This window comes from Sinocyclocheilus rhinocerous, unplaced genomic scaffold, assembly GCF_001515625.1.
Source record: "Sinocyclocheilus rhinocerous isolate Xijiao unplaced genomic scaffold, SAMN03320098_v1.1 scaffold3446, whole genome shotgun sequence".
Classification (NCBI taxonomy): domain Eukaryota; kingdom Metazoa; phylum Chordata; class Actinopteri; order Cypriniformes; family Cyprinidae; genus Sinocyclocheilus; species Sinocyclocheilus rhinocerous.
In genome coordinates this window covers 321,085-342,739 of record NW_015666156.1, presented here as the reverse complement: position 1 = coordinate 342,739, position 21,655 = coordinate 321,085, and the positions used below count along the sequence as shown (strand labels likewise).

General features: G+C 36.9%; 3 protein-coding genes across 4 annotated transcripts in view; 2 read left to right on the top strand and 1 right to left on the bottom strand.

Annotated features, from left to right (window-relative positions):
* The first annotated feature begins 1,340 nt into the window (after nucleotides 1–1,340).
* Nucleotides 1,341–4,893, top strand: LOC107731723 (dead end protein 1-like). Its single transcript, XM_016542874.1, has 4 exons — nucleotides 1,341–1,717; nucleotides 1,906–2,011; nucleotides 3,579–4,040; nucleotides 4,241–4,893. The coding sequence occupies exons 1-4, from the start codon at nucleotides 1,694–1,696 to the stop codon at nucleotides 4,777–4,779; spliced, it is 1,131 nt and encodes a 376-aa protein (XP_016398360.1). The 5' UTR covers nucleotides 1,341–1,693; the 3' UTR covers nucleotides 4,780–4,893.
* Nucleotides 4,894–6,132: 1,239 nt separating this feature from the next.
* Nucleotides 6,133–14,431, bottom strand: LOC107731721 (histidine--tRNA ligase, cytoplasmic-like). 2 transcript variants are annotated; one of them, XM_016542869.1, is made up of 14 exons: nucleotides 14,250–14,331; nucleotides 13,278–13,561; nucleotides 12,205–12,294; nucleotides 11,989–12,108; nucleotides 11,807–11,902; nucleotides 11,394–11,519; nucleotides 11,132–11,239; nucleotides 9,698–9,796; nucleotides 9,363–9,456; nucleotides 9,125–9,252; nucleotides 8,213–8,485; nucleotides 6,648–6,764; nucleotides 6,405–6,551; nucleotides 6,133–6,188 (listed from the first exon to the last, which is right to left on the bottom strand). In XM_016542869.1, exons 2-14 carry the CDS (start codon nucleotides 13,386–13,388, stop codon nucleotides 6,135–6,137), a joined length of 1,563 nt encoding a protein of 520 aa, XP_016398355.1. In that variant the 5' UTR covers nucleotides 13,389–13,561; nucleotides 14,250–14,331; the 3' UTR covers nucleotides 6,133–6,134. The 2 variants fall into 2 exon arrangements, with proteins under 2 accessions (XP_016398355.1, XP_016398356.1); XM_016542870.1 differs by lacking the exon at nucleotides 13,278–13,561 and having other exon boundaries at nucleotides 14,250–14,431.
* A 1,432-nt stretch (nucleotides 14,432–15,863) lies between these two features.
* Nucleotides 15,864–21,655, top strand: part of LOC107731725 (trafficking protein particle complex subunit 11-like) — an 18,860-nt gene continuing 13,068 nt past the window's right edge. The window contains exons 1-11 of the mRNA XM_016542878.1: nucleotides 15,864–15,980; nucleotides 16,320–16,543; nucleotides 16,626–16,795; nucleotides 17,385–17,455; nucleotides 17,541–17,655; nucleotides 18,169–18,268; nucleotides 18,582–18,655; nucleotides 18,741–18,837; nucleotides 19,244–19,377; nucleotides 20,557–20,704; nucleotides 20,794–20,887. Of these exons, the coding sequence (XP_016398364.1) occupies nucleotides 16,340–16,543; nucleotides 16,626–16,795; nucleotides 17,385–17,455; nucleotides 17,541–17,655; nucleotides 18,169–18,268; nucleotides 18,582–18,655; nucleotides 18,741–18,837; nucleotides 19,244–19,377; nucleotides 20,557–20,704; nucleotides 20,794–20,887 (1,207 nt within the window). The 5' untranslated portion in view covers nucleotides 15,864–15,980; nucleotides 16,320–16,339. The remainder of the gene's footprint in view (nucleotides 15,981–16,319; nucleotides 16,544–16,625; nucleotides 16,796–17,384; nucleotides 17,456–17,540; nucleotides 17,656–18,168; nucleotides 18,269–18,581; nucleotides 18,656–18,740; nucleotides 18,838–19,243; nucleotides 19,378–20,556; nucleotides 20,705–20,793; nucleotides 20,888–21,655) is intronic.

The window sequence follows — 21,655 nt, the reverse complement described above, 5'->3', positions numbered from 1 at the left end:
ATAAAAATAAAAGCAAGGAAAAAATAATTTTATATAAAATAATTATAAACATAGCAAGAAAAAGAGAAACTATATAAACAAATGGAATGAACAACAAAACACAAATCTTGAAAAAACATCCACTGCTGTAGACAGTTTTATGGTGCAGGGGTCATGACCTGTGAAAACTCAGCCCAGCAGGTCACCTAATAACTCATAATTTTTCCTTGGAATAAAAACACAGGAAGATCTCCATATGTCCTGCTGTTTTGTACATATAACAACTAAACGGGGGGAAAAAACCCGTATTTGCACATATATGACTCTCGAAAGATGAAATGAAACATGTTTTTAAACAGTAACAATAATGTTGCCAAGGATGATGAATGACGTTCGCTCAAAATATCACATACAAAGCTGCCACCTGCTGGTGAAGAGCGGAACGTCTCTAATTATTGTTCCCCCAATTAAACCAGTTTAAAAAAGTTATATAACAGATCCATTCATGCAAACACGAATAATTATACATTTAACAGCTGTCTATAAAATCTTAATTGTGTAAGTCTCAGCATCATCTATGTTCAGGACTGAATTTTGAGCGCGCTGCGCAGAAGCCGCCCACTTTCCTCAAGCGTGTCCAGCAGTGTACACCGTTGCATACTATATAAAAAAAAACCCCAGCAATGATGATTTTTTATTTTTTTTAAATATGCAACATTTTTGTTATATGAACTCATCAATTTGTATGTTTATTCAGTGAGTGGCGTCCAGGTATCATAGACAAAAACAACAAAAAAAGGTTAATTATCTGTTATCTGTTATGAAAAAAATAAATGCAGTTATATTGCATTTTAATTCAATGTTCTCTCAAATTTAATTACAAATTAATTATAAATATATATAATATAATTAATACACAAAGCTACCTTAAAATGAAGTGTAAAAAAATATGTTTGGAATAGAAACTCTTGCATACTGTGCAGTGTAGACATGCCTACTGTATTTACCTGTTTCAAATCATCATATGTTTAATTCAGAGAGTGGCATACATCATAAACTAAAAGAGTTAATTGTCTTGTAAATATGTACCGTTATATTGCATTTTAATCGAATTTTCTGTAAACTGCTGTAGACAGTTTTATGGTGCAGGGGTCATGACCTGTGAAAACTCAGCCCAGCAGGTCACCTAATAACTCATAATTTTTCCTTGGAATAAAAACACAGGAAGATCTCCATATGTCCTGCTGTTTTGTACATATAACAACTAAACGGGGGGAAAAAACCCGTATTTGCACATATATGACTCTCGAAAGATGAAATGAAACATGTTTTTAAACAGTAACAATAATGTTGCCAAGGATGATGAATGACGTTCGCTCAAAATATCACATACAAAGCTGCCACCTGCTGGTGAAGAGCGGAACGTCTCTAATTATTGTTCCCCCAATTAAACCAGTTTAAAAAAGTTATATAACAGATCCATTCATGCAAACACGAATAATTATACATTTAACAGCTGTCTATAAAATCTTAATTGTGTAAGTCTCAGCATCATCTATGTTCAGGACTGAATTTTGAGCGCGCTGCGCAGAAGCCGCCCACTTTCCTCAAGCGTGTCCAATAGTGTCTCTAGAGAGTCATGAGGTTTATTTTAATGACCTTTGCTTGACTTTTCCACCAATTTACAGGTGTGCCATCACAGGTGGACAGCGACATGGAGGGACAGCAGCTACAGCAGGTGAGCGAGTTTATTTACAGTTAATACTTACAAACAACGTACTTGTTGTGCCAAAACTTTGCGCAGTAAGAATTTGACGCAAGATGAGTTTATTTCTGTGTCATCACAGTTTGACGTTTGAGAGCACTTCAGCTCATCGATATAACATGGCAAGCATTACATCACCTCTCTGATTTGATTGCGGGCAGGTTTTGAACCCGCAGAGACTGAAGTCACTGCAAGAATGGATGCTGAAAAGCTCAATCACTTTAACACAGGTCAATGGGCAGAGGAAATATGGTGGTCCTCCTCCGGGTAAGAATTGAACTGAGATCAGCCCTTTGCAATTAAAACACAACATGGCATTTCAAGCTCACTTATGTCTCATAGCATGAGACTGAAGTATGATGTAGTTATAAATGGCCTCTCATTTTCCTTCATAGTATTAAGTAGAGCAGAAACAGGTTGTTTACCTGTTCTGTTAGAGGTTTTAGGAACGAATCTTTATCATTTTGGGTTTAAAACAGCTTGTCATGTGGGACTGATACATTGAAGCTATCTTATTAAAGTCTGAACCATGCCTCTTTTGTGCTTTGCCTTTACCTCCATTAAAGCATGGACACCTGGAGCTCAATTAGGCTGCAAGTCCTCATTATTGCTGCTCAATTATTGCCGATTGGATGGTTTTAGATTATTGCTTGATGAAAATGATTGGTTCAAGATCCCTTTTTAAAGTAAAATTTGTAGATGATTGAATTTAAATTCTAATGTGTTGATCACTTTAGATGTATATAACTTGTATAAATCAGACACCAAGTGTAATATCTGTGTAAGTAAGTAATAGCTGTGTTTTAGCTGTCAAACTTTTAACTTTAGTAATATTATTCCGATTGGGGGTTAACTGTTAAATGCCTTTTATGTTTTATATGTATCAAAGATCATGAGTGCATAGATGGTAACTTCTTTAGTAGTTTTTGCTCAATTAGTACATCTAATTTACAGCTTTGATCTGAGTCTCTGATCAGTGTTTATTATGTGATGTTTTCATCAGTTTTTCAGAGTATAATTACACTTTTAAAGGATCATATCATGAGGAATTGCCTTGATCTTGATATCTAAAAGAGCTTAAAGTGCTATGAAATAAATCTCAAAATATATGTTTTATAAAGTCAGATCTTGACAGTTTGAGCATTTTAGTGTCTGTGATGGTCTTGAAGCTCGCGGTTATGGTAAGGGGCGTTACATTTCCGACGAGTGCTTGCGTTGTTCGGCTCATCATAATGCACTGGGTCAGCTGGCCAATCAGAGCAGACTGCGCTTGTCGGAAGGAGGGACTTTGTAGAAAACGAAGCGTTTGAGAGAGGCGGGGCATAGAAGACCTACAATAATGTACAGTATTTGAAAAATAATGTGTTTTTTGAACATTAAAGCATGTCAACATATTCTGTTACACCAAATAATGATCTTTAAAAAAGCATCATATGACCCCTTTAAGAGATGTTTTTATCACAGTTTGACCACTAGTCGACATGAATTCACGAAGCTTTGAAGTTACAGCTAACCAGGTTTTATTTAATTATTTATTTATTTGTTTTTATTTTTAAAGCACTTTCAAAAAGTGTATTTTGGCAAAAGTGTGTAATATATATATATATATATGTGTGTGTATAAATGAAGCGTAACTTCAAGTCTAAGTATTGTTGCGCGTGTGTGTGTGTGTGTGTGTATATATATATATATATATATGTAAATCTCTCTCATACTATTATCAAATTTGTTTCAACATGAAGTATTTTTGAAATCTAATCCCAGTCACTTTTGTTTTTGATCACACATAAATTATCACTCCTTTTGACTTCTTTTCTTTTTTCTCTTACTCCAGTCTGGCAAGGTCCTGCTCCCGGCCCGGGCTGTGAGGTTTTCATCAGTCAGATACCACGTGACATCTATGAGGACCGCCTGATCCCTCTTTTCCAGAGCATTGGCACTATTTACGAGTTTCGTCTCATGATGAACTTCAGCGGGCAGAACCGAGGCTTCGCCTACGCAAAGTACGGTGACCCGGTCACCGCCTCTGCTGCCGTCATGACACTGCATCACTACCGTCTGCCGGAGGGGGGCTGCCTGACGGTGCGCAAGAGCACGGAGAAGCGGCAGCTGCGTCTGGGGGATCTTCCAACTAGCACAAATCAGGGGGAGTTGCTGACGGTACTGCGAATGCTCTCTGACGGGGTGGAGGATGTCCTGCTGAAGATGCCCGGGCCCAAAGGGAGAGAGGTTGTGGCTCTAGTGAACTACTCCTCCCACTATGCCGCATCCATGGCCAAGAAAGTGCTTGTGCAAGGTATCTATCTATCTAATCGTTTCTTTTTTCTGCACATTAAACTGGAGTAAGAGAAAGTATTGTAAAATGCAACAAATTATGTCACCGTTAATTAAGAACATTGATCTTTTAAGCTGTTTGTTTGTTTTTTTTCTTATGTCTTTTTTTTTTTTTTTTTTTTTTTTTTTTTTTTTTTTTTTTTTTTTTTTTTTTTTTTTTAGCTTTTAGGAAGCGGTACGGCATTTCAATTACTGTGAAATGGATGTCGTTCTCCAAGTCCAAGCATGTCGCAGAGACCGGACAAGACGACGACTGCTTTACTCCACCTGCTCTGAATCCCCTCCCCAAACCCTCCATCACCCCTCCCCACCTGCACCCTCAGCCCTTGCTTCATGATGTCCCATCCCATCCCCCTATCCAGCCCTTCTTCCGGGCCGTGGGGGGTCCGGCCGGCCTGAGAGATGAGATGATGCCTCAAGCCCCCGTGAACCACGATGCCGTGTCTCAGCTGCAGTGGATATGCGAGCTGTACAGACTTGGCACTCCACAGTATGAAGTCCGTTTCCATCGCACCAGCTCCGACGGCTTCCTCTGCTTCATCTTCAAAATTCTGATCCCAGGCCTTCTTTTTCCCCTGTGCGGGTTTATCCGGATCCTTCCAGGCACCAGCATTCAAGCCATGAAGGTGGAAGTTTATCGAGCCGCCGCCGAGCAGGCGATCCAAACCATGTGTAAAGTCTCAAATTTACGACCTTTCTAAAAATGTAGCTGCTGTTGTTAATGTAATGTGAAGTTATCAGTTTTATGTTCAGTATTACGGTTTGAAGGCATGTACTCTTCCAGTTTCAGATAAGTGGAAATTAATGATTAAACGAGTATTTAGTTTAATGTTAAAGAAAAAAAAAAAGCCAATCTAGGCAGTGAATTTCTTTTAATTTTACAAGCTCTTGAATTCAGTGGTATGAAGGAGTTTTGAAGTATTATGTTCTTGTTGGTATAATGTTTTATAATATTTTAACTATGTAATATTAATCATTTATTTTAGTCAGCCTCATCACATTTGGACGACTGCCTGTTTTCACGACTACTTATTTTGAGTGTTTTTCCACTGTATTTGACTTTTCACAATTTATTTTGAGTGTTTGTCACGTTTGTTGACTTTGCATGGTGTGCTCTTGTTTCCTTGTTTGATGGGTTGTACTGATTATAAATGACTTTTGTACAGTAAATAAGTTGTTCCAAGAAATCATTCTTGTGTATGCTATTGTTCAAATCCCTAATTATTACTTGGATAAGAAGTTGCGGTAATTTAAAACACCCCAACACAAGTACTAAACTTTGATGCAGAAAATTGCTAGATATGAATGGTACCTCAAGCCACATGGGTTGTTAAGGAGCGATATCAAGTCATCTTTGAAAAATTGTATTTTAATATATCAATATGATTATAAAATAATCACAAATTTTTATGAAAACTGATTAATCTGTATGAAATTCAATACTGTAAAACAAAATGTTATAGCAGTAAAATTTAAATATTCTTATTTATGGCCATCTTAAATATTAAAATATTACTAATGTAAATATTTTAATGCTGTAAAATTACAATACTTATAGCTGTCTCAAAATAATTACCATTGTAAAATTACAATACTAATGTCTAAGAAATATGACTGTCAATTTTACCTATAAAATAAACTATTTAAAAATAATTTTATTTAACAGATGTAAAATTACAATACTAATATTTATAGCTGTCTTAAAGACAAAGTCACATAGAATGTAGAGAAAACGTAAAAGTAATCTTGCATGTGGCATTAAAACATATGACTGACACATTAAGACAAGACAAAACGTTACTCATTTATTGATAGATCTGACGTAATCCAAGCCCATTTTAAAAGAGCAGGCAATGAGTTGAATATGTTTGCTCAATGTACATGTTTGACAACTGACACAATTGTAACTGGCGTTTGGTAAGTGGCAGTGGGTCCACTGTCCTCCTCTGTCTATATGATGACTGTTGATGAATGAAGGTCTTATGGGTTTGAAACGACATGAGGGTGAGTAATTAATGACAGAATTTTCATTTTTGGGTGAACTATCCCTTTACGACTACAAGGTCCGTTTCTTGATCTCATCCACCAGATCCGCTCTGGGCACATCAACCTACAGGAAACCAGACAAAATATTAGTTATTATTTTATTTTTTTTATTTTTTTATCAGACTCCCAAAGATGTATAAAAATGTAAAACTATTTATTTTCAAGATGAATATACATGCAATACAAGATTGTGACACTAATGTAGCCTGTTTAATGCATAACATTTTTTATACCCAGTTAAAATATTTTGTGAATGGCATGACGTTGTAAACGTTTTTACCTCTTCTCGGCTGACTACGTTGCGCAGTTTGACAACTCCGTCTTTGAGTTCTTGTTCTCCTAAAATGGCCACCAGTGGAATCCCAGTTTCCTCACAGTGCTGCAGTTGGCTCAACAGCTTTGGGTTTTTCTTATATAAAACTTCAGCCTACAGCACATAATACATAGTTCAGAGTCAGAGATCCACAATCCAACTCCAAATTCATTTTGGTTTTCTTGATACGACATTCAAGCAAATACAAACCTTGATTCCCTCATTCCAAAGCGCATTGGTCAGTTTGAGTCGCTCTTCTAGAAGGTTCTTCTGCGCTGAGGCCACCAGCACTTGAGTTTCAGTGGTGCGCACCTTTTCTGAAGATGCCTGGAGGAGATGGGATCATTCCATATTTGTATTTAAATACCTTTCATATTAAAATACAGTGCCACCATTCTAAAAATGTACTAAATGTAATTTAAAACGCATTAAATTAAACATGAAAAATAAGCCATTAATTTTCAGATATTAAATACCTTTTGTAATAAAAAAAAACAAAACAAACAAAAAAAAGTGGCACCATTCCAAAAAGTACCTCAAAGGAAACAATGAAAAGAAGCATTTAGTAATTAAACTATTGTTACCATTAATATTGTTTTTAAAAGTTAAAAAGGTTTCTAAAAAATGCACTCAATGACGTAAATAAAAATAAATTTTTATAGTATTAAGTAAAATAAATATTAATAATCAACCATTAATCTTCCCAAATGTTTAAAAAGTATTAAATAAATATTTAAAATGAACCATTAATATTCCCAGTTTTAAGTTTTAAATACCTTTCATATTAAAACAGTGGCACTGTCCTAAAAATTTAATTAAATTATTAATAATTAAAAATAAATAGCATTAAATAATTAAAATAAATATTAAAAATGAACATTAATCTTCCTAAATGTTTAAAAAAAATTCAAGATTTAAAACCGACCCTTTAATATTCCCAGTTTAAAATGTTAAATACCACTCATATGATACAGTGGCACTATTCTAAAAATGTACTTAAATAAAATGTAAATACATTTAAAACTCCTTCTCAAGCACCCCGTTTTGGCATGGGAACATAAATGACATACCCAAAAAAAAGGTTGCTGCTCATGGGTCTTTCTGACTAGATACATAACCAACTTATAGTTACAAAGCTGACACTTGAAAGTTTACTGTTCGAGACACAGAATTACTCAGACTGTTATGAATATGGAGATATATAAGCTAAAACATAAACACAAAAATAAGAATATGTGGCTGTGGTAAATGATTTTAGAAACACAATGAAGCTGAAGCCACAAGTCTGCTCATGCTTCATTTCGAATTTGAGGACGTTATCTCTAAAACTACGCATTTTATGAAACATTTTCTAAGACCATGTCCTGAGTCATTAGAGAAGGCTAATAAAATAATTTATTGTAAGCTCCCCTGCATGCTATTGTCTGATGTCTGGCCCCGCAAACTGCCCCATTCATGTTTCTATTGTTCTCACTCCACGAACCTTTCACATCTCTGCCAGGTATGAGATGTAATCCTCATTTTTCTTTTGTTTTTATTCAGTCATAATTAGCCTTTATTCTGGTATTACATGGCTTAAAAATAAACAATCCTTCCAAATGTTTAAAAAGCATTAAATAATTAAATATTTAAAACAAAACATTAATATTCCCAGTTTTTTTTTTCATATTATATTTAAATGTAAAACAATATTGTATAACGCAAGCTTCCCAAACAGACTATTATACAGACTATCATTATACACCCTTAAACCTACCCCTCTTTCTCTTACTCACCTCGGCCTTCTGCTCCATGATGGAAAAGATCCTCTCAATCCCAATGCTGACACCCACACAGGGCACTTTCCTGCCCTTGGGGTCAAACATGCCCACCAGACCATCGTATCGCCCTCCGCCGGCCACACTGCCAACGCTTACACCAGCTTCATCTGCCCCGTTCTGCTCTGCAGGCGTGGACACCAGTGCTGGGATGGTCTGGGAGAGAATCGCTTCATAAATCACACCAGTGTAGTAGTCCAGTCCTCGAGCCAGACTCAAATCAAATACCACCTAGAGAGAAAGATTTAAAAATTAATGAGGGCAAACGAAATGAACAAGATCACAGATGCAGAGTGTGAAAAAAGAAATAATGAACATGAAATTATAACTGCATTTACTGAAATGAAACACCCTTGTAATAAATTTTATAGGGTGTGTATTTCTTATCTAATGGGTCATAAAATGTAAGGAAGATGCATGTGGAGCATAAAAAAATAATCAGGTGTGAAGTGATACAGCATCAGCAAGTTAATTTTGAGTTTTTGTTCTAACTAGCTGTATTTAAGTCAGTTTGGTTACAAGTTGTCACGTCAAGCTGCGTAGCTCCACCCACAGTGAAATCTCATTGGTCCAAAATACTGCTCTATATTACACAGTTGACTATGCTCTGATTGGCTGAAAATCTGTTTCAAATATCATCAAATTATCTTCATTTGTGTGTGTGTGTGTGTTTTTTTTTAGCAAACACTAATACAATATAATGCCCATGCTATGCAAGTAAGAAAAGATAAATGCAATTATTTTGATTGATAAATATTCAATTAGAAAAGACTGCAGAGTAGAAGAATTTTCACTACAACCTTTTGTTCAGTATTAAGGACAATAGGGAATAACTTTTTCTTTTGACACGTTCTTGACCTCTGACCTCACCTTGTCTGTGACCTGGAAGAGTTCCAGGTAGCTGAAGAGCAGCTTCATATCCGTGAGCCCAGCGCAGGCCTGTTTGTTCTGGGACAGTTTGGGGTCCTGAAGCAGCCGCTCGGCCAGATCCTGCCCACCTGGAGGTCAAAGATGTCAGCAGATGTAGGAAAACACAAGAGGTAACACATCTGGCTGGGTAAAAACTGTAGGTGATTGTTAAATGTGGGAGTGATGAATGTTTACTCACCCTGCATGCTGACATACTCCCCGATCCGATCAGCCACATCCTCTGAAAGACCTTTCTCATTCACCATCTCCTTTTTTACATCCTCCCAGGCCATCTATAAACACAACGAGCATGTCAAACCTTAAATTAGGGATGGGTTGACAATATAGATTAACTGAATTTAATTAATCACATCCCAAATCATTTGGAGTGTGCCTCCTATCCAATACGCTTTCTGCTTTGTTACTTTCGATATGAAACAAAGTCTCAGCTTTCAAATTCTGCTAATTTTAAATCACAAAATTCAAACAATAAATACCGCTTTGACATGTAACGGCTCAAGTTTGATCTCTCACCTTGTCTAGTTTGTCCACTGTGGAGCAGATTGTGCGGAACTTCTCATCAGGAACGCCACAGACAGCAAACATTCCATCTAGAATGCGTCGGTCATTCACCTGAAAAAACATAGAAAACAAAAATGACTCGTTGCAGCTGACTTGTTGCAATGACTCTTCAGGCATCTGTGCACAAAGGTACCTCTCAAAACTGATTCAGGTCAGGCTCCTGAGGTAGCTAATAGTTTAATGATCGAATGATCTAAACAAAATAGACAGAGCTTTGGTGATAACGAAGCAATATTAAAGGGGTCATCGGATGCAAAATTCACTTTTGTTGTTGTTTGAACATAAATGTGTGTTGGAAGTGTGTGTACACATCCATCCTATAATGATAAAAATCCACCCAGTGTTTTTTTTTTAAATCCCTATTTTAAAATCCCCTTTCTCAAATCAGGCTGTTCTGAGATTCCTGTCAGAATGACGTAGTTCTGCACAAGCCCCTCCCACGATAGTTGATTGACAAGTCTGTCTTACCCTAAGACCTGCCCTGAGTGAGCTGAGAGATGTCCGCCATTGTGTCGACTCCGGTGAAGGGGAAGACAAGAATGTCTCCGATTAAGCGATTGAGGTGTTTTGTTGCTGGATGTAATAATGAACATAGCAGTCGTCATTTACTCCCGACATCTGAGCCGCTGAAGACGCAGAGGTTTAACGTTACTTTCGTTTTTGAAAGGAATGCGCCGATCCCCGATCTGCCTAAATGCGTTTAAGTTCGAGCGAATCATTCATGATCCAGCTTCATCTACACAAGAAGTGAGTATAAGGTTTTTTTTAATGAATCTTTGCAAATCGCCTTTCCTAATATGTGCTAGTTAGCAAGTTTCGCGGCTGAAGTTTACAGTCTGCTCGTCACCCCACGGAAGAGAGGGGCGGGATCAGCAGAGCTCATTAGCATTTAAAGTAACACGGACTAGAACGGCGTGCTGAAAACAGACCTGATTTTGAAAGGGTAAAAAGGAGAAATTTGAACCAAAGTATGTTATAGACTTTTCATTAAGACCCTAAAGAATCATATCAACTTGTGGAAAATGGGCATCCGATGACCCCTTTAAATTACGACCATAATATTTTTCTAACTAGAAATGACATCAAAAGTGGACAAAGTTGGTCAAAAGCGTACATTTACACACAAACTTCATCTTTTAGACACCATCTCTATTTTCTAGCTCAACTGTCACAGAATAAAATGGAGAGGATAGTGGGATATCTTAGGCAGTGATGGATACATCTAAGCTGCCTTCAAAAATCAATCAGATGAAGGCATCACAGCAGACAGGATGTGACACAATCATTGGATTATGAAGTGCCTTGTTACCTTCCAGCCTCAGCATGCTTCAGCTTTCAGATGCAGCCCACAACACTGAAAATTTCTCATGTTGACCAGCAACCAACCTTAATACGAAAATCTCCAAGATCTAATTCGTTCAGGATCTCGTAGACAATTTTCAGACACTCGGCATCAGGGATCATGGCATCGTACTGACCTGCAATATCGAAATCCTGCAGCCACAAGAACAAGGTTTGGATTCAAATTTAAATAAATTAAAATTAATAATAACTGACATTTCTATTACTACAATTACTAGTAGTAATAATAATAATAATAATAATAATAATAGCTCATTTTACTGGGGGATGTTTTAGAGGTACTTACACACTGGTAGAACTCCCTGTAACGGCCCCGGGTCATGGCTGGGTTGTCTCTGCGGTACACTTTAGCAATGTGGTAGCGCTTAATGTTGGTGATTTTATTCATTGCGAGATAGCGAGCAAATGGGACCTGAGGAGAGAAGAGTCAAGGAGCCAAATGCAGACAGCACTGTTGAGTCTTCCAAAAAAATGTTATGCAATTATGGTGAGAGGGCATTTGGCCATATGCTAGTGATTTTAGGCACAACCCAAAATGGCTTTTACAGCAATAATAAATACCCACCAATCTCCAATAAATGTCATTTTATGAATTGATTCATTAAAAAATAATTAATGAATATAAACAAATTTTTAAAACAGCTATGTGTCTGCAAAATGATTCAATATAAGATCAATAAAAACATGTCTGATGGATACAGTGAGGTCATATCTCAGAGACAGAAGTTCTCCTCCCTGGTCCTTCAGATCGTAGATGAGCTTGGAGTCTTCGCCGTACTTCCCTGTCAATGTTTCCTACAGAAACGCAAACAAACAGGGTCATTACGGTGAATTAATGCAAGTATGTGATGCACAAACTAATATGTAACAGCTCAAGAGACCTTCAGCTCAAAGACGGGGCTATCGATGGTTTCAGCACCGTGGCGTTTAAAGCAGCTGATGATGATGTTGAAAACCTTTTCTCTGATAGCCATCTGCTTGGGGTTATAGTCCCTGGTCCCCTATAGAGAGGAAATGAGAGATATAATACAGTAGCTCACTGCAAAATGGCTCACTTCAAACAAACCAGTGTGTCTAAAATGTCAGTTTTTGTTAACCTTGGCTGTTTTGAGAACAAACACATGTTTTCCCTCATCTCCTCCCAGCTGAGCTTTGAGCTGCAGCAGTTTGGCCACTTCTTCATCAATCTAAAAACAAAACAGATTTTATCTTCAGCACACTGAAAATGCTTTAGGGTGAATCATGAAACTTGTCAAGAAAATTTCTAGACCATATTTTACCCCAAAATCAAAAAGAACCTCATTTTGCGGATTTATTTTTCCCCTGTGATATTTTTTTTTCTGAAAAATTAATATTTTTACACCAATTCTCATTCTTGTCATTCAAAACATCTCAATACATTATGTTTGTATTTGCTGTTTTGAATTACAATTAAATGCTGATTTTTTTTTTATTATTTTGTACAAATAAGATAATTTTCACTTCTGTCTGCATTAAGGAAATTAAAATTATGAGGGGGGGGGGGTTAAAACATTTTTTCAAGTGACCTGTTATTTTCTCAGCCTTTCATTACAATTTAAAATAACTGTTTTCTATTTTGATATATTGTCAAATGTAATTTATTCCTGTGAGGCAAAGCTGAATTTACAGCAACCATCACTTCAGTGTCACATGATCCTTCTGAAACTTGATGTTTAAGAAATTTTTCTTACTATTATCAATGCTGTCAACAGTTGTGCTGCTTAATATTTTTTGAAAACCATTATACAACTTTTCAGCATTATTTGATTAACAGAAAGTTCAAAATAACAACTTTATTTGAAAAAGAAATAATTTGTAAAATTATATATGTCTTTACTGCTACTTTTAAGCAAATTAATGTATCCTTGTTGAATAAAAGTATTTCTTTCTTTCTTTCTTTTTTTTTTTATTACTAACCCCAAACAGCACTGTATAAATAAATAGTAAGAATTACATATATTTTCCTTGACTTTGAAGTGAAATGTGACCTGCTATTTTCTCACCCTTTTAGTACATTTATTTTTGTTCTTCAATAAGTTCTGTATGGTTTTGAATGGGGAAACAGGAAGTGAGCAGACAACAGGCGCCATGTAAAGCTAAAAGACATAAGATAAGCAGTGACTGAATTGTGACTGAAATGAAAAGGTACATGTGATAAAGTCATTCCAGAAGAGAAGCGCAGAGATGACAGGTTCACAGCAGACCGACGGCACATGAGTCCAGCACACAGCCGCGTGGAGACCAGCCCCAGAGCATTCATTATGCACAGTCCAAACACACACACCAAAATCACAGTCCCATACAGTCCAAAAGCAGGTGAACCATCCGATCCCACAAGCAGCAAGGATAATCCAAGTGCGCAGTGGATGATGATGGTGGTATCCGCATCAACAAGCAGGAAGAACAGGAGAAAAGTGGTGAGCAACCCTGTCACTAGGGGCCCACAAGAGAGGCATCACAGCAACAAGGAAGCAAAACATGAGAGGAGGCCATCAAAATCAACCAGCATCCCTAAACTGAGTTAGAATCACGCCACACTTCTTAGATGAGCACATAAACCATATTAGGGCCTTTTTACCACCCCATGAAATATAAATCCCTCACATATGACTCAACTTGCACCGTCTCATACACTTGTCATGGGTCTATTTTCATATTTATATTTGTCATATTTTGTAGATGTGTGTTACAGACATACTTCAGTACAATGATGAGTCTCATTTTCAATCACTGATCACGTGATTTATCACTGGACACTCAATAGCTTCACATTTTCATTCTACAGCAATCACTATAACTGAATGCATTTCATAATATCCACTGATCAGTACAGATTTATTTACCCATCCATATACAGTAATGATGTCCACCATGACTGACAGATTGCATCAGCTGGCTAACAGTTAGCATCATGCCGCATGTCTAATATAGAATAACATTCATTAAATAATAAATAATGGCATTGGAGTCAATTAAAACTACTAAAAGTGATCATAACCTGTCATGCAGACGATACGTAAATATTTATGATCTCCCGTTTTCTTATTTGAAAACAGGCAGCCATTGATCTCACCGTGTGCTCCGTCATTAAGCTTTGAAACGCATCAGATCTCATACTAACCTGTTCTTTACTCGCTTTCTCTGATTTCAGTTTCCTGACGACCTCTCCTTGTGTTTTAATCGCCTCCTGTAGCTGTGCTTTATCGGCCATGGTGCCGCAGAGAGCCGATGATGAACCTGAGGCTTCGACTGAACTGCAGCTACTGCGTGCGCACACGTTAAACGTCACTGCGCTTGCTCAGATGAACGCTAGGGGCGCTAAGAAATCATGTTTTTTTAATTTTTTTATTATTTTTTTTTATTGCAATTGAAAGAATAACAACAGTTATGAAGTAACATGGGGCTAACAGACATCATCACATGAAGTTAGACAAGCTACACAAATTAACAAAATATACCAATGATAAAGAAGAAAAAAAAAAAAGAAAAAAAAAAGAAAGAAAGGAAAGTCTTTTAAAGATAGCTTACAATAGACTCAAGAATGTTACAAGTTTTAGAAGCCTTTGAGTTCAAAGGATTTGACATATTCTTAAAAGAAGTAAAAAGGGACTTTATATCAGATGAAAACAGAAATCATGTTGTTGTTGTTGTTAGTTAGTTTTATGGCGGATTGCAACTATGACTTATCAGGTGCATACCGCCACCTACTGTATCGGAGTATGCAGCATGGCTTATATCTCAATGAATGCACTTTACATTATCAAAAAATGTTTTTTAAATAATAATAATAATAATAATAAAAATAATAAAATAAATAAATATTATAGCACTACTATCTAAATCCTATAATATACCCCTGTATCCTTCAGATATTCCACAACAGCATCCTGTGCATCTTTAACCCCTTCTCCTGTTGTTCCCAAAACACCCTCAAGGTTCCATTTTCTTCCTGTCTGACTTATCGTTTGGTTTAATCTAATCCTCTCTTCCCTTACTTCCTACAATGTAACAATATGTTCTGCATTTTCTGTGATTTTACATTCCATACATTCGCTAAGAAATCATAGGGAACATGAAACTCTTTGAAGGATTTTTTTTCAGATAGAGGATAAAAAATATATTATTATTGTTGTTGTTGTTGTTGTTCTTGTTTAAAAATAAAAAAATAAAATGAAAAATAAATGGTAGTAGTGCTCCAATTTCATGCATATTTATAATACATACATACATACAGTTTATATTTATTCTATATATCTTTGTAATTTATACCAAAACTGTTTTTTTCTCGATAAAGGGGGTTTAAATAGATTATTGTTTATTATTGTTGTTGTTGTTGTTATGTAATTAGTAGTAGTAGTATAAAATGGCAGTGTATTGGTACTGTACTGTAATGCTATAGTATAGTGGCTGCTTTTTTTGGATTTGGGATAAGAAATCAATATCTATCAATGAATTCGTAGATATGACAATAACTATTTCAACAGCTCTACATTACTGCATTTTAACTCTTTAATACTTGATGGTTAAAACAACCTCATTAAACAAACACACATTAAAAAATGTATCCCTCATCAAGAAGTGTCACCTGCAAGTTTCTGAAGGCTTTTCTGTCATATGCTGATTTCGAGTTTGGAATTTATGTGAAGGGGCGTTAAGCGCAGCTGTAAGCGCAGGATGAGTCCAGCAGGTGGCGGTAAAGGGACGCGTCTCCTGTAAAACAACGCGAAAAGCCGCCGAAAGAGGAAGCAGTCATATGTCATGGTGAAGGTGGGGTTTTAATTATAAACAAGAGCTGTACATAAATGTAGGCCAGCCTGCTGAAAACCGAGCAAAACACTACTTGAAACTAAAGGTAAATACCTCCCGGCTCATAGACTAATATTTAACGTTACCTGTCATAAGTGACAGCGCTGGGCATATTAATGCTGTTTAACAGGCTATTACTGAGCGTTAGCTTTAGCATCAGCTGTCACGGGTATGTCGTTGAGCTTCTGTCTTCGTATCTCGAGTTTTCTGTTGTTCAAGCCACTGTCTGCAGGATCATTGAACATAAACCTTGCTCATCTATCTCCAATGTACAACCCATATCAAATGAAAGAAATGTCCTAGGATTGCATGCTGTATTGCCCCCTGATTGTGGTTCAGTTCAGTCTATATTGAGTTGATTTTTTGTTGCTTTTGTTCTGGTCAGGTGGTCTGTTTGCCGGCATCATGAGTCCAGCTCAATGGGATCTTCCTCCAGAGCTGTGCTGCAGGCCCATGGCCTTTGTAGCACTGACAGGACTGGACGTAGTTTATAATGCCATCCACAGAGCCATATGGGATGCCTTCTGTGCCAACAGGCGGGCAGACAGAGTGCCCATCTCTTTCAAAGTTCTGCCAGGAGACCACGAGTATCCAAAGTGCAGAACCAAGGTGAAACAAAAGAGCTGTGAAACCTAAAGATATTCAAAAATGCTTTATGCTCCTTATATATATGCTTTCTTTTTTTTGTTAGAGAACATCGTATGAGTGGTACATTCCTAAAGGGATACTGAAGACGGGCTGGATGAATAAACACCTCAACCTGGTGCCTGCACTGGTTGTACTGTTTTATGAGTTGGACTGGGACGATCCACAATGGAAAGAAAAGCAATCAGAATGTGCAACCAAAGTGGAAATTGTCAGGTATAGTTTTATGAAAAGGTCACAATTCTTGATTTGGTGTTATTAAACTATTAAAAATAGTTATTGGTTATTGAAATAAAGCTGATATATAATATAAATATGAATAATAGATGAAAAACTTAAACTTCAAAAAAAAAATGCACCAAGAGCTTGTAACACTCCAAAGAGAAAGGAAAACTTGAAATCGCATCATATGATCCCTTTAAAGTTAAACAAATAATTTGAAGGACTAAAATGACTAAAAGTAGCCCTTAGTAAACTGAAATAAAAGAAAATAGAAAATAAAAATATTAAATTAAATTTAAATAGAAATATAAAAAAAAAGACAAAAACTAATATAAATGACAAGCACATATAAAAGTTACTAAAACTAAAATTGAAAATATAAAAAAAGCTAATTCAAATTATTAATAAATACTATAATAGTATGTTAATAATGTTTAAATAAAACACGAAGAAAGAAATGCATTGTTTAATTTTGTGACAGAATCCAAAACTCCTGACTGAATAGATATTAGGACAAATCCTAACAGGTGTTTTTTATTTTAGTTTGTTGTTTGCTGCTCTGAGATATATTTATTTCTCACAGGACAAGTTTACAAGGAAGAAACACGAAAGTCGCTGTTGTTTTGATACAGAAGAAAACTCCTCTCCCACCAGGTATCACAAAACTGAAATCCATGTTTCAGGAACTTCAGTATGATGGGTGTAGATGTTGATGGGTGAAGATGTGGTTGTGTCTCAGGTGAAGATCTGGTGGCATCTGAGAGGGCTTCTGCTCTATGTGGTGCCTGTGACCTGTCTGGGAAGTCCCTGTTTGTCCTGCCCCATACTGACCACCTGGTGGGATACATCATTAGGTTAGAGTCTCTAGATGTAGAGTGTGTTCATTATGTCTGAATGACCCAATCAGATCTGTCTTTGTATGTGGTATCCAATAACAAATATGCAGAACTAATATTTATTTAATATTTACTTAATGTTTGCTTTTATTTTGCAACATGGATGTAAGCTGTTTTCTGTGAATGTGTGAGACTTCTGATTCATTTCCTGGGACAGCTAAATAACTAGAAGAATAACAAAGTGCCGTGAACAGTAAAACTATTTGCACTACAAAGCAGTGTGTTTATAAATACGATGATAATTTAAAATAAAATGTTAAGAAATATTTAAATTTGCGATATCAAGCAGCATAACAGACAACTTGAAGCAGATGACACCAGAGCCTCACACGCTCAAGTTACAAATGGCCGCACTGCTCTTTTACGTTAAAAAAAAGGTTGATGCTGCCTCAATCACAGCCTAGATTACATGACAGAAAGTGACTGACTTGCATCTTCACAACTTACAGTTTTGTATTTGCATGCCTGCAGGTTGGAAAATGCATTCTACGAACATGCACAGACCTACTATTATAATGAGATCAGGAGAGTGAAATCTCACAAGGAGTTCCTCAATAAAACTACACACCAGGTAACCAGGAGCCCAAATGCAATGAATAAAACCTGAATTTCTTCAAAATGACCTTTTAATCTTTGTGCAAGCGTGTGAAGTTCCTAACACTCAAAACGAGGCATTACGTCCAGTGTGAAAAGCAGGAAATTTAAAGAAATTAATTCAGGAACACAGTTCTCAGCTTCTTTTGAATGCATAGCCTACTTGAAGAATATGGCATGCAGTTGCCTCATTGTTATTTTTTATTGTGGCTCTTTGTTTATTAGTCAACTGTTAAGTGTGAAAAAGCCCAGTTTGCACCATAATAACATTTGAATGCTTTGAATTCTAGTTGCTGTTTGTCAGGCACCAGTTTAAAATGGGCTTCTTCAGTGAACTAAAGCAGGACACTCAGAACGCCCTCAAGTAAGTGCTGTTAACAGGAATTTTTACATTGCTATTTTGAATTGATTTATTAGGACCCACACACATTTCATGTGCTGTCTTGCAGATATTACAGGACTGCTTATAGCCTCGTTCATGAACTCAGAGCTCATGAAACCAACATGCTTGAAATCAAAACCATGGCTGGATTCATCAACTACAAGGTGAACTACATTTTTAGATGTTCTGAAGAAAGTGTGGATGGTGCTTGCATATTGTTTTGGGCAGTATTATTCTAGTATATTGTTCATCTTTATAATCATTGTGTCATTGACAATATTTTGGCAACAAGCTGAAATAAAATTGTTTTCATATTTTTATGTTTTATTTTATTTCAGGTAATGAAAATGTTTTTTATGGTTTTAGTTAATATTAACCCTAGTTTTTGAGACACAGCCAGTATGAGGTGTCATCTAAACAGCTGTAAACACAACACGGGAAACTGGCCAGAGATCATTTCCTGTTCTCTTTTAAACAGCACCGTCACGTTCAGTTGCATTTTCAGAGTGCATTTTGATTGTTCAGAGTGTATCTCTTTATCGGGTGTCTAACATTGGTCTTCTCTCGCAGATCTGCAGACTGTGCTTTCAGCATAACACCCCGCTGGACGCCATTGCTCAGTTCCGCAAACACATTGACCTGTGCAAGAAGAAGATCGGCAGCGCTGAGCTGGCATTTGAACACACCGCCTGGATGTCCAAACAGTAAGATTCAGCCCTGCAATATCCACAAAAATTTATTTCATATTCTTGGAGTTCCATTTAAAAAGAGTGAGAGATCTCTGGATCAGAACAGTGTAGAGTTAAGGGAGTGGGCTATTTTCACTCAGAATGGAAAAGCTTTAAATATCACACTGGCAACTATATAGCCAAGCCCTAGCAATCATTTAGAGCACTGTAGAACAAGCCTTATCTCAGCTCTCTCTTGCAATCACCCATTTGCTATGGCAAGCACCACTCACATTTTCTTCAGAAAATGTTCGTGTTGAGTAATTATTATAATGTTCTAAACCAGTGTTTCCCAACCGGGGTGCCGTCTGTCGAGAGCAGGGGTGCCGTGTAAAAAATCCTTTTTTAATATTTTTAAATTGCTAAAATGTTCAAAAAAGCATCTATTATATAATATCCATTTCTGATGTCGCCAATAATTAGAGATGCACCGAAATTCCGGCTGCCGAAACATTTTGGCGGCGTTATGCAAATCTTCCCAGATAGTGATGTAGATATGTGGGGGCGTGTTAGAATGAGCCGTTTTAGGGGGGCGTGGCAGAGTCTTAACTTTGATAAAGAATATCTCTTTGGTTTTGAGACTTTAGTCTTTGCAACTTCAGGGATCTTATCTATGCACAAACAGCTTGTAACACTCCAAAGAGAAAGGAAAACTTGAAATCGCATCATATGACCCCTTTAAAATTTCCAAAGGGTGCCGCGACTAAAAAAAGTTTGGGAAACACTGGTCTAAACTGTAACAGACATTATTAAGGTATAACATTTATATAACAAGGTAACAAAAACTAAACCAGAAAACCAACTGTCTCATTGCGTAATGTTTTCTGTGCATGTTGCTCAACAAACCTAATACTTAACTTACACATTTAGAGAAACAAGCAAAGTTTAGAATTATATTGTTTTTTGATATGATTCTACGCTCATGTTTATTCAACGAAGTCAAACGACACAAATAAATCAATGTATGGGAAACACTGGTAATGTATATCGAAATATCGGAAATGTGTTTAAAAATCATATCACCGTTATTGAAAAAAATTATATCGCGATACATATTGATATTGAATTATTGTCCAGCCTTAGATTCTACTGATGGTGACCCGTGGTCTTGATTTTATACATGCACTCACTTGCTTGTTCCTTCTGTTTCTGTAGGTTTCAGTCGTTTGGTGATCTGTTTGATGAGGCCATTAAACTGGGCCTCACTGCTATTCAGACGCAGAACCCAGGGTTCTACTATCAACAGGCTGCTTATTATGCACAGGAGCGCAAGCAGCAAGCAGGGCAGCTCTGTAGTCATGAGGTACTGCTACCCACAGTGCAATGCATCATTAATGTTATCTGCATTTATTTTAGTTTGTGTTGTAAAATCTCCCATTGTTCCTGTTCTAGCCAGGTGTGGGTTACCCTGCACCCGATCCATTAGAGACACCCTCCGGAGCTCTAGACTTTTATGGACAGAGACCTTGGAGACAGGGACATCAGAGTGAGTAATAGCTTAAGAAGCACTATAACCTTATCTAAATCTGTATCTTTGGGTGGATCATAAAGTGCCCCTATTATGGGTTATGAAAGGTTCATATTTTGGTTGTGGTAGTCCCCAACAACAGGTTGACATGCATGCAAGGTCAAAAAACACTTTCATTGTCTTATAATATGCATTTATTTTTTTACCTTACTTGCTCAACGACTCCCAAACGATTCGATCAATGTTTAATTTTTCCAAACCCCTCCTTTGCCTGACGCTAATCTGTGGTGATTGGTCCCATTGGTCTAATTTTAGTTTCATCATGCCTGTAATGCCTGATAATGCAGCGTTTGTGAGCGCAGTGCTGCTTTGTGTACAGCGTTACCGGGGAAACCGCAATTTTACCGCTAATAAAACGGCACCTAGTGGCAAAGAATGAATTAGCATTTTTATTCAGACCAACTCGAAAAGACCAACAAGTGGGCAGGCAATATGCTAATGTTTCATGTTGACGTCAACATGAAACATTAGCATATTGCCCGCCCACTTGTTGTGCGGGCAGACCTGGGAAAACTTGAACCCCCCCTCCCTCAAACACTGTAGCGGATTCCTGTGGATAGCATCATGCCATTACTGGCAAAGGACGAGGTTGTGAAGAATCAATTCAATCATTCTTTGCCACTAGGTGCCGCTTTTGGAGCGGTAAAAATAGCGGTTTCCCCGGTAACGACTGTACACAAAGCAGCACTGCGCTCACAAACACTGCTTTATCAGGCATTACAGGCG

What these genes read in the sequence shown, in the direction of transcription:
- LOC107731723 (XM_016542874.1), top strand. Translation starts at nt 1,694, where the DNA reads ATGGAGGGACAGCAGCTACAGCAG. An exon ending in ATATGGTGGTCCTCCTCCGG is followed by an intron (nt 2,012 to 3,578) that starts GTAAGAATTGAA and finishes CTCTTACTCCAG; the next exon opens with TCTGGCAAGGTCCTGCTCCC. An exon ending in CAAGAAAGTGCTTGTGCAAG is followed by an intron (nt 4,041 to 4,240) that starts GTATCTATCTAT and finishes TTTTTTTTTTAG; the next exon opens with CTTTTAGGAAGCGGTACGGC.
- LOC107731721 (XM_016542869.1), bottom strand. Translation starts at nt 13,388, where the DNA reads ATGAATGCTCTGGGGCTGGTCTCCACGCGGCTGTGTGCTGGACTCATG. An exon ending in TTGTTCTCAAAACAGCCAAG is followed by an intron (nt 12,109 to 12,204) that starts GTTAACAAAAAC and finishes TCCTCTCTATAG; the next exon opens with GGGACCAGGGACTATAACCC. An exon ending in TTTGGAATGAGGGAATCAAG is followed by an intron (nt 6,552 to 6,647) that starts GTTTGTATTTGC and finishes TATGTGCTGTAG; the next exon opens with GCTGAAGTTTTATATAAGAA.